General features: G+C 49.0%; 1 protein-coding gene across 1 annotated transcript; it reads right to left on the bottom strand.

Annotated features, from left to right (window-relative positions):
* Nucleotides 1-6,437: 6,437 nt before the first annotated feature.
* LOC123167137 (uncharacterized) lies at nt 6,438-7,317 on the bottom strand. Its single transcript, XM_044584972.1, has 2 exons — nt 7,121-7,317; nt 6,438-7,024 (listed from the first exon to the last, which is right to left on the bottom strand). Exons 1-2 carry the CDS (start codon nt 7,305-7,307, stop codon nt 6,600-6,602), a joined length of 612 nt encoding a protein of 203 aa, XP_044440907.1. The 5' UTR covers nt 7,308-7,317; the 3' UTR covers nt 6,438-6,599.
* Nucleotides 7,318-10,812: the final 3,495 nt, after the last annotated feature.

The raw sequence follows: 10,812 nt of genomic DNA, 5'->3' as shown, positions 1-10,812 counted from the left end.
AGTTCCGGTAACCTCCCGGTACTCCGATAAATACCCAAAACACTCCGAAACCATTCCGATGTCCGAATACTATCGTCCAATATATCAATCTTTACCTATTGACCATTTCGAGACTCCTCGTCATGTCTATGATCTCATCTGGGACTCCGAACAATCTTCAGTCACCAAAACATATAACTCATAATACAAATCGTCATCGAACGTTAAGCGTGTGGACCCTACGGGTTCGAGAAGTATGTAGACATGACCAAGACACATCTCCGATCAATAACCAACAATGGAACATGGATGCTCATATTGGTTCCTACATATTCTACGAAGATGTTTATCGGTCAAACTGCAATGACAACATATGTTATGCCCTTTTCATCGGTATGTTACTTGTCCGAGATTCGATCGTCGGTATCTTCATACCTAGTTCAATCTCGTTACCGGCAAGTCTCTTTACTCGTTCCGCAATGCATAATCCCTCAACTAACTCATTAGTCACATTGCTTGCAAGGCTTATTATGATGTGCATTACCGAGAGGGCCCAGAGATACCTCTCCGATGCTCGAAGTGACAAATCCTAATCTCGATCTATGCCAACCCAACAAACACCTTCGGAGATACCTGTAGAGCATCTTTATAATCACCCAGTTACGTTGTGACGTTTGATAGCACACAAGTTATTCCTCCGATATCCGGGAGTTGCATAATCTCATAGTCAAAGGAATATGTATATGACATGAAGAAAGCTATAGCAATAAAACTAAACGATCAACATGCTAAGCTAACGGATGGGTCTTGTCCATCACATCATTCTCCTAATGATGTGACCCCGTTCATCAAATGACAACACATGTCTATGGTTAGGAAACTTAACCATCTTTGATTAACGAGCTAGTCTAGTAGAGGCTTACTAGGGACATGGTGTTTTGTCTATGTATCCATACATGTATCAAGTTTTCGGTTAACACAATTCTAGCAGGAATAATAAACATTTATCATGATATAGGGAAATATAAAATAACAACTTTATTATTGCCTCTAGCATATTTCCTTCACTCAAAACTCAGTGGAAGTACTTACGGAAGTAATTTATTTATTCCGTGCATCTCCAGTGCCAGCTGAGCCCTGCCTTATGGTAGTACCATAGGGGAGCTCGGTAGCACCGCTCGTTGCCCTGTGCAACAGGTCCTCGTCTGGTCACTACTGCGCAAGCGATAGTACCGCGCCCTGCAGCAGTAGTACCGCACCCCTTTGCGGTAGTACCACGGTTGTGTGCAGTAGTACCGCGCCGCGCGGGCTCAGTGAGGGGGGTAACGGTTGGATCTTTTCGCCCACTATATAAAGGGCGTCTTCTTCCCCAAGAAGACCACCTCTTCCCTCCCCAAGCTCCATTGTTGCTCAAAGCTCCATTTTCACCCGATCTCTCTCCCTAGCCAATCAAACTTGTTGATTTTCTAGGGATTGGTTGAGAAGGCCCCGATCTACACTTCCACCAAGAGAAATTTGATTCCCCCCCACTAATCCCTTGCGGATATTGTTACTCTTGGGTGTTTGAGCACCCTAGACGGTTGAGGTCACCGCGGAGCTATATTCCATTGTGGTGAACCTTCGTGGTGTCGTTGGGAGCCTCCAATTAAGTTGTGGAGATAGCCCCAACCTTGTTTGTAAAGGTTCGGCCGCCGCCTTCAAGGGCACCAATAGTGGAATCACGGCATCTCGCATTGTGTGAGGGCGTGAGGAGAATATGGTGGCCCTAGGGGGCTTCTTGGGGAGCATTGTGCCTCCACACCGCTCCAACGGAGACGTACTTCCTCTCAAAGGGAAGGAACTTCGGTAACACATCCTCATCTCCAACGGCTCCACTCTTGGTTATCTCTTACCTTTACTTGTGCAAGCTTTTATTGTGTTGTATCCCTTGCTTGCTTGTGTGCTTGTTGTCGTTGCATCATATAGGTTGCTCACCTAGTTGCACATCTAGACAACCTATTTTGATGCTAAGTTTAATTTGGTAAAGAAAAGCTAAAAATTGTTAGTTGCCTATTCACCCCCTCCCCCCTCTAGTCAACAATATCGATCCTTTCACCAGGGAAGGGGGGTTGCAGATAACCCACAAGTATAGGGGATCGCAACGGTTTTCGAGGGTAGAGTATTCAACCCAAATTTATTGATTTGACACAAGGGGAGCCAAAGAATATTCTCAAGTATTAGCAGTTGAGTTGTCATTCAACCACACCTGGATAACTTAATATCTGCAGCAAAGTATTTAGTAGCAAAGTAGTATGGAAGTAATGGTAATGGTAGCAAAAGTAACAGTAGTAGTATTGTAGTGATTGTAAGAGTGGCAACGGAAAAGTAACTAAGCAAAGAGCAATATGTGAAAAGCTCGTAGGCATTGGATCGGTGATGGAGAATTATGCCGGATGTGATTATTCATGCAACAGTTATAACATAGGGTGACACAGAACTAGCTCCAATTCATCAATGTAATGTAGGCATGTATTCCGAATATAGTCATACGTGCTTATGGAAAAGAACTTGCATGACATCTTTTGTCCTACCCTCCCGTGGCAGCGGGGTCCTATTGGAAACTAAGGGATATTAAGGCCTCCTTTTAATAGAGTACCGGACCAAAGCATTAACACATAATGAATACATGAACTCCTCAAACTATGGTCATCACCGGGAGTGGTCCCGATTATTGTCACTTCGGGGTTGCCGGATCATAACACATAGTAGGTGACTATTGACTTGCAAGATAGGATCAAGAACTCACATATATTCATGAAAACATAATAGGTTCAGAACTGAAATCATGGCACTCGGACCCTAGTGACAAGCATTAAGCATGGCAAAGTCATAGCAACATCAATCTCAGGACATAGTGGATACTAGGGATCAAACCCTAACAAAACTAACTCGATTACATGATAAATCTCATCCAACCCATCACCGTCCAGCAAGCCTACGATGGAATTACTCACGCACGGCGGTGAGCATCATGAAATTGGTGATGGAGGATGGTTGATGATGATGACGGCGACGGATTCCCTTCTCCAGAGCCCCAAACGGACTCCAGATCAGCCCTCCCGAGAGAGATTAGGGCTTGGTGGCAGCTCCGTACCGTAAAACGCGATGAATCCTTCTCTCTGATTTTTTTCTCCCCGAACGTGAATATATAGAGTTGGAGTTGAGGTCGGTGGAGCACCAGGGGGCCCACAAGGCAGGGGTCGCGCCCAGGGGAGCAGGCGCGCCTCCCACCCTCGTGGACAGGATGTGGGCCCCCTGGCCTTGATTCTTTCGCCGGTATTTTTTATTATTTCCAAAAATAATCTCCGTGAAGTTTCAGGTCATTCCGAGAACTTTTGTTGCTGCACAAAGATAACACCATGGCAACTCTGCTGAAAACAGCGTCAGTCCGGGTTAGTTCCATTCAAATCCTGCAAGTTAGAGTCCAAAACAAGGGCAAAAGTGTTTGGAAAAGTAGATACGACAGAGACGTATCAGTTGCTCTTGAAGCAAATTGCAATCTATAGCATCTCGTGGTGGTCGTATTCCAAGTGATCGTGTTCGGTATGTCAGCAGTCAGCCCGATGTTGGAAGCCCTAATCAAATTCCAAATGTAGGGTAATTCAGGAGTGTTTGCGGTTGACAATGGCAGTCTCCTAACGTCTTGAGTAGATCTGTTGTCATGTAGTGCCTCTCACACTGATTTATGCTTGCACCTAGAACGTACGAACAATGAAGGCGCCAACATGCGCAGAAGGGCTGCCCCTAGCCAGGTGGATTCCCGGAAAAGGGCAGTCTCACTGTTGCTAATGGTGACCTTGATTGCAGAAGCGAAAAGGTTGCAGGCCCGCTCATCCCAGGGGAGAGATGAGCCCACCCACAGTTGTTGTGGTTCAGACCAAGATAGACACAACCAACATAGGCAAAGAGCTCGAGAAATTTTGTCAGTGTCGTGTATGCCTAGCCTTCCCAGGTTAACTGACGAGCAACTTGATCGCCAATTAATCTTGCACTTCCCCCTAGTGGGCTCGCCCTCCTAAGCCCATAGGAACTTTCTGCAAATTTTGTCGACGTCCTTAATCAGTCCTAGGTTCGCCTGGGTTGCTGCCAGAGCGGAGATAGGGATTGATGTGATCACGGAACGGACAAGAGCGCATCTACCAACATTCTTCATCAGCCTACTTTTCCAAACTGCGAACCTTACCTTGATACAATCAAAGATTAACTACTAGTGCACCTTTTTCAGCCTTCCCAAAGTGATTGGCAGACCCATGTAAGTGATGGGCAAACCTATGTGACTGCTAGCAAATCCGTGAAGCACATCATCCAAGTTCAGGTTATGGCAGCGGATAACAGCCACTGTTGGGGTTTATCTTCAGTCCCTTGCCCTACCAAATTGTTCAAGGATATCTAGTAGGCAGGCCACTTCTTCTTTGCATGGGTTAGAGAAGAAAATCACATCATTCGCATACAAACTCGGCCTCAGCTTCATTTCTTTTCTCGTCAAAGGTGATAGGTATCCCAAATTTTCCGCCTCCTCGAGGAACCGGTGTAGTGGATACATGGCAAGAATGAATAAGAACGGGTCAGGGGGTCGCCCTGATGCAACCCTCGTGTGTGCTTGATTGGCTCACCCTGCACCCCTCCAGTAGGAATCGAGTGGAGGTCGGTCGCAGGAGGAGGGATATCCAGTCATGCCATTGAAAGCTAAAATCAATCTTCTCCAGAAGATCAAGCAGAAATTCCTACGAGATGGAGTTGAACACTCTAGCAATGTGCATCTTGGAAATCATTTTTTTCATGTGAAGGCTTCAATCGCAAATTCTGATGTAAAGGTAGCTACAATGAATGCGGCGGGTTTTAAAAAGGCACTCTGGGCCGGCGAGATCAGGTTATTTAACTTTGGGCTAGCCGGAGAGAGAGAATCTTGGAGATCAGCTTAGCAAAGGAGTGGAGTGAACTAATGGTTGGAAGTGTCCAATTTCAGAGGGACCAGCGATCTTTGGGATCAGTGCCACCATGGCATAGTTTAATGATTGGAAATGAACACTCTGCAAGTTGTAGAATTGGTGTAGTGCGCGAAGAACGTCACCCATGATGATGGACCAGTAGGTTCTGAAGAAGATCCTCGAGAAACCATCGAGGCCCGGTGATATGTCAGTAGGGGATAAATTTATTGTGCGCCAAACCTCTTCTTTCAAGAAAGGGATATCCATGCCATCATCTTGGAGTTGCGGTAATTGAAGTGGCTTCCAATTGATCGAGCAGCCACATTCAGCCTTATTTCCCAGAATGTGGAAGAAACGGTTGTTGATCACCTCTTCCTTCTCCCGATGGGTTGCAACCAGGGTGCCATTCTTGCGCAAGGAATGGATAAAGTTTTTCCATCTTCTTGAATTGATCTTTGCACGGAAGAAGGTCGTGCTAGCATCCCCAGCCCTCAGCCAGTTTATATGTGAGCACCCCGACGCTTCCTAGCGCGCTCTATTACCACCAAGCCCAATAGGGCAACTTCAGATTTTTGTGTAGAACAACTTCAGGAGCAATGAGAGCATGTACGTGTTGAGCAACATCTAGACACATGACCAATTCTTGTGCCATGTGAAATTGCACCTTGGCGTCGGTAAAAAGCTCCTTGCTCCGGGATTTGAGCCCTTTCGCCATGCGCAACAACTTTGTATTTTTGAATGCGCAGTTGCGCACTATGCACGAACATGTTTGTTCCAAGCTTCAGAGGCTGCCTTCTTATACCTTGAGAACGTTGGCCAAAACCCCTCGAATCTGAACTTTGCTTTGTCTCAGCGGCGCACTGGCATTGGAGAGCACCAGTGGGTAGTGATCAGACACAACAGGGGATGTAGCATGTAGGAGGAGGCTGGGGAACAAGCTATCCCAAGCATGGTTGTGGAAGACTTTGTCTAAAGCAACCAAAGTCGGGAAGTCCTTTTCATTACTCCAGGTGAACTTTCTATTCTGAAAATTTAGTGTTGTTTGAAATGCTTCATGATTGCGCATCCAAATAAGTGGAGCAAAAGGTTTGGTACAACACTAACTAGCATTCATCACTTGGAACCTCTCCTTTGAAGGTGGTGTATGGACAACAACCCAGATACTTTGGCATTTCATATTCATATACTGTAGCTACTCTTGACCTACAACAATGGTTTGCTTCATGGAAAGTCGTGACTGGATCCATCAGACAACACTTATTGAGGACTCAACAGCACATGAAAGCGTAAACAGGTAAGCAAGACCACATTTTCTCTGTTGGAGATCGTGTGTTTCTCAAACTAGGACCGTATGTCCAGACACATGCGACGACATGAGGTCATGAGCTAATCACAAGTTGGCGTGCAAGTTTTATGGACCTTAAACGATATATTCTGTGGTTACATTGAACTCTTTCAGATCATCAATGCAAGAACTTGATACAGAGCCAATAAAGTGGGACCATGTGTAGTAGTAGTATGTCTTTATATCCGATGGTGCTTGATATCTTGAGACTTGGATTTGAAAATTCCCGCGTTCCAAATCCTGCCTATTTACATCGATCTGTTGTGTTGTACGACTGTCCCGCTGTGCGTGCATGTGTATTGCTTGCCTCATTCGTTCTTGATCTGCCCACCGCTCTGCTTGCTGTTGGAGAACGCGACGAGCCAGAGGAGCACGACGGCGAGCACGACGTTCAGGACGACGTATCGGTGCTCGCCCAGGCTCTTGGCCAGACGCCACGCCGGGTGCTCATCGGCCCGCCACGCCGCCGTGTGGCCGCCGCTCCAGAACGCGCCAGCGTCCTCCTCTTCTCGCAGCGCGTCCTCTTGGCTGTCGTCCGTGGAACGGGGCACCTGGACGTAGAGGACGCCCTTGTCGAGCTGGACCTTGATCGCCGCGGCGTCGCAGGCGCCGGGGAGGTCGAACCGCTTGAGGAAGTGGCACCACTGGCGGCCGCCGTTGAGGGCGCGCTCGCCGCTGATCTTGAGGCTCCCCGACGGCTCCACCTGGACCTTGAGCTGGTCCCTGGTGAATCCTGCAACGGCGGCATGCGTGTCAATATGGCAGAACATGTTTGGAACGAGTGGATTCAGTTCCCGCAGAAATGGTTGGAAAAGCAGCAACGGTATACCTGAGACGTTGACGATGAGCGTGTCGAACTCGTCCCCATGAACCCATTCACTGCGGGGGTCGACTTCAGCCACGATGCGGGAGCGATACCCAGCCGCCTCCATCTCTTGCTTTGCTTTTGCACTTCCTCCTATTGTTGCTTGAATGCGAGCCGAGTGGTGGTTGGATTGCACCTTGGATACATTCATATATGTATATATAGACGTGAGAATTTTACTATTTGATTTGAGGAGGACGTGAGACGAAAGATATACCATATTTGCGATGGGGATGAAGGAAAGGAATGGATACCTCACCTTGCCTTGCCGACAGCATGCTGAAATATATATATCCGTGGGTCATATAGTCTACTCTTACCTACTAGGTGATTCGTCTTGCTTGTGTGCAGGTCTTTTCCTTGACCCTGAAGTGCTACCATGCATCTCTTCTGCTTCTTCTTCTTCTTCTTCTTCTTCTCTTTTCGTTCGAAACTTGATGCAACTTACTTCCATTTTATAACTTAAGGCATCTGTTTCTTCGGTAAGTTGCAATCTGAGCCATATGAGTGGAAAGGTAAGCTTAGGGGGGCAGGAATCAGGATAAGAAGATTGAGAAGGGCTCATGAATCCTCAATGGAGTGTCAGATTGCGGATATAGCCCCCTTCTACTTTTTTTTCTTTTAGATTTAGAAATGGAGGCAAAAGTTTTTCCTTATCTTCTTTATAAATTAAGAAGCGTACATTAATTATTTTGAGGAGGCCCAACACCTGGATAGGAAAATACAAAGCTTACTCTCGCGACATCAATACACTCAAATGCCTGGCCTCGATGATGGCCTAATTCTTGGCTTCACTCTTGATGATCGCCACCACCATCATCAATAAGGCGAATTTGTTGAGCCTGACCCAAATGTTTCTCTACTTCCAAAGCTCCCAGTCGACAAGCATGAGATCCAGAGAACCGCCTTGCCCCGATGACCTTGCCCAAGAATGTTAATGGATCCAACCTAAGGCATCTGTATTTTTCCGAAAGATCCAACTTGAGGCATATGAATGGAAAGGGCAAGAAAATTTAGAAAAAATGATGCAAATTTGCCAAAAAACAGCAATAGCCCATTTTGCAAGTTATTGGTCCATCCTTGTCACGTTCTACAATTTTCGTCATGCTCCGGCATTGCGTGGGAAACTGTTACCCAAGCATACACATAAGGTTTACATACTAATTTTCACTGAAAATTGGCGAACCAACCTGTGGTTGGATGGTTAGAGGGACTGTGGTATCCTCAGCCCACCAGTGTTCAAGTCCTGATGCTCGCATTTATTTCTGGATTTATTTCAGGATTTCCAGCGATGCGCATTCAGTGGGAGGAGACGTTCCCATCGACGACGAGGTGACTACGGTGACTTCGTAAATTTCAAGATGATATGCCGGCTCAATCTTTCGGAGGTGCTCATAGGGGTAGGGTAAAGGTGTAATAGGTCTTTAGCTTTCTTTCCATGTCCCTTGGCAGTTAGGGTAAACTCTTCCTTTAGACTTTGCTGATGAGCTCGAGGATCCACCTCCCCTCTGCCTGCCGCTCCGACGGTCGGTGGCAGAAAGGAAAATCTCAGTGTCTCTGCTCCGGCTAGTAGTTTAGGTTAAGGTTTTTTAGTTGTTGCTGGTGCGAAGCTTCTTCTTCGAGTTTGTCTTTCGGGCTCCGATTGTTTTAAGTTCGTCCATCTGGATGTAGTCGATGGAGTTCCGGCATAGTGTTAGACTATGTTGCCTCTGTATTTACACGTGTATATTGTAACGTTGTATATCACCTCATTATATATATGTGATAGGCCACCCCTAGAGGGTTGTGTCAGTTCCCCCAAAATCTATTGTCTTACATGGTATCACGCATGGTTACGATCGTTTCTGCTAAACCCTAAACCCCTGGCACCGCCGCCGCCGCCGCCATCACCGCCGCCGCCCCGATCGTGCCTTCACCCAATCACGTCGCTGCCATGACGAGTCCTTCCACCTTCGGTTCCACCTCTGCGGGGTTTCTGCCGGCCTCCCTCGCGGCGCTCTTGTCCCGCCCGCTGGATGCGTCTGCCGTCCCATCTCCGCTCGGCACACGGAGCGTTGGCTCGTTCTTCTCGACACCACCGGCAGCGTCGTCGTTCGGCCATGAGCTCGCGGTCCACACAGGCGCCGCGTCGTCTGTCTCCCCTGGTGCGGGCCTCGTCCCGCCGCTGTACCGAGGGCCGCCTGAGTCCGCCTTGATGGCGGGCCTTGCGGCATCGGCCCCGGCCGCGACGCCGTCTGCCCCCGCGCCGCCTTCGGCCGCAACCCCGGTACCCCCGACTACCTCCATGGTCCTCGCGCCCCAGGCAGCCTCCTCGATGGGATCATCACCGCCGCCGCCGTTCCACTTCGGCCACCTCATCGCCATCAAGCTGTCAGCCGGCAACTACATCTTCTGGCGTGCGTAGGTTCTCCCGCTCCTGGGGAGCCACTACCTGCTCGGCTACGTCGACGGCTCTCCTCCTTGCGCCCCCCCCCCCCCACTGGTGGACAGCGTGCATGGTCCGGTCTACAATCCGGCCCATCGCGTTTGGACGGGGCAGGACCAGGCGAACCTCTCCTCCATCCAGGGGTCGCTCTCCGGCTGTCGCCGGGCTTGTTGTCTTCGCCAAGACGTCTCATGAGGCATGGACCATCCTTGAGTGCTCGTTTGCGACGCAGTCTCGGGCTCGTGTCTCTGCGCTCCGTCGTCAGCTGGGCGAGTGCGAGAAACTTGACTCCACGGCCACGGAGTTCTACAACAAGGTCAAGGGCCTTGCTGACACGTTGGCCTCCATTGGCCAGCCGCTCACTGACTCCGAGTTCAACTCCTTCATTGTCAACGGGCTCGACGAGGAGTATGATGCTTTGGTCGAGATCATCAACGAACGGGGCAACTCGACTCCCATGATGGCACATGAGGTCTACTCCCGCCTTCTCCTCACTAAGCAGCGTGTCGAGGCGTGCCGCTCCAAGGCAGTCACGGCTCCCTCTCCGCGAATGCCGCCACTAAGGGGGGCTGCAACTCGTCCACGGGGCCTCAACTCGTCCAAGGGGCCGCCCCCTGCTTCATCATCTTTGGCTCCCCCCGCGTCCGCAACTCTACCAGGGGCCGGTGGTCGACGCGTGTGCCAGCTGTGTGGCATTGAGGGGCACTGGTCCTCCAAGTGCCACAAACGCTTTCAGCGGAGTTTTCTTGGTCTTGGCAATGACGGCAAGGACACACGCAACTTTTCTCGTCAGGTTGCCATGGCTGATCGTCCGGCGCCGCCGAAGCAACAGGGGCACACTCAGTCCTACTCCATCGATCCTCACTGGTACATGGACTCTGGGGCGACGGAGCACCTGACAAGCAAGATGGGGAAGCTTCACACTCGTGAATCCTATCATGGCTCCGACAAGATCCACACCGCCAATGGAGCAGGCATGCACATCTCTCATATTGGTCAAGCATCTCTTCTCACTAGACATGCCAATAGGAGTCTTCAGCTTCGCAATGTTCTTAGAGTTCCATCTGTGACACGTAATCTTCTTTTAGTTCCTAAACTCACACGTGATAATAATGTGCTTTGTGAATTTCATCATTTTGATCTTTTTATTAAGGATCGGGGCACGAGGGACATTCTTCTTAGTGGGCGGCTGTGCCATGGCCTCTACCGTCTGGAGCATCCTGGCGTCGCT

This window comes from Triticum aestivum, chromosome 1D, assembly GCF_018294505.1.
Source record: "Triticum aestivum cultivar Chinese Spring chromosome 1D, IWGSC CS RefSeq v2.1, whole genome shotgun sequence".
NCBI lineage: Eukaryota > Viridiplantae > Streptophyta > Magnoliopsida > Poales > Poaceae > Triticum > Triticum aestivum.
The sequence above is the reverse complement of the archived record's forward strand: the minus strand, read 5'-3'. Positions and strand labels throughout refer to the sequence as shown.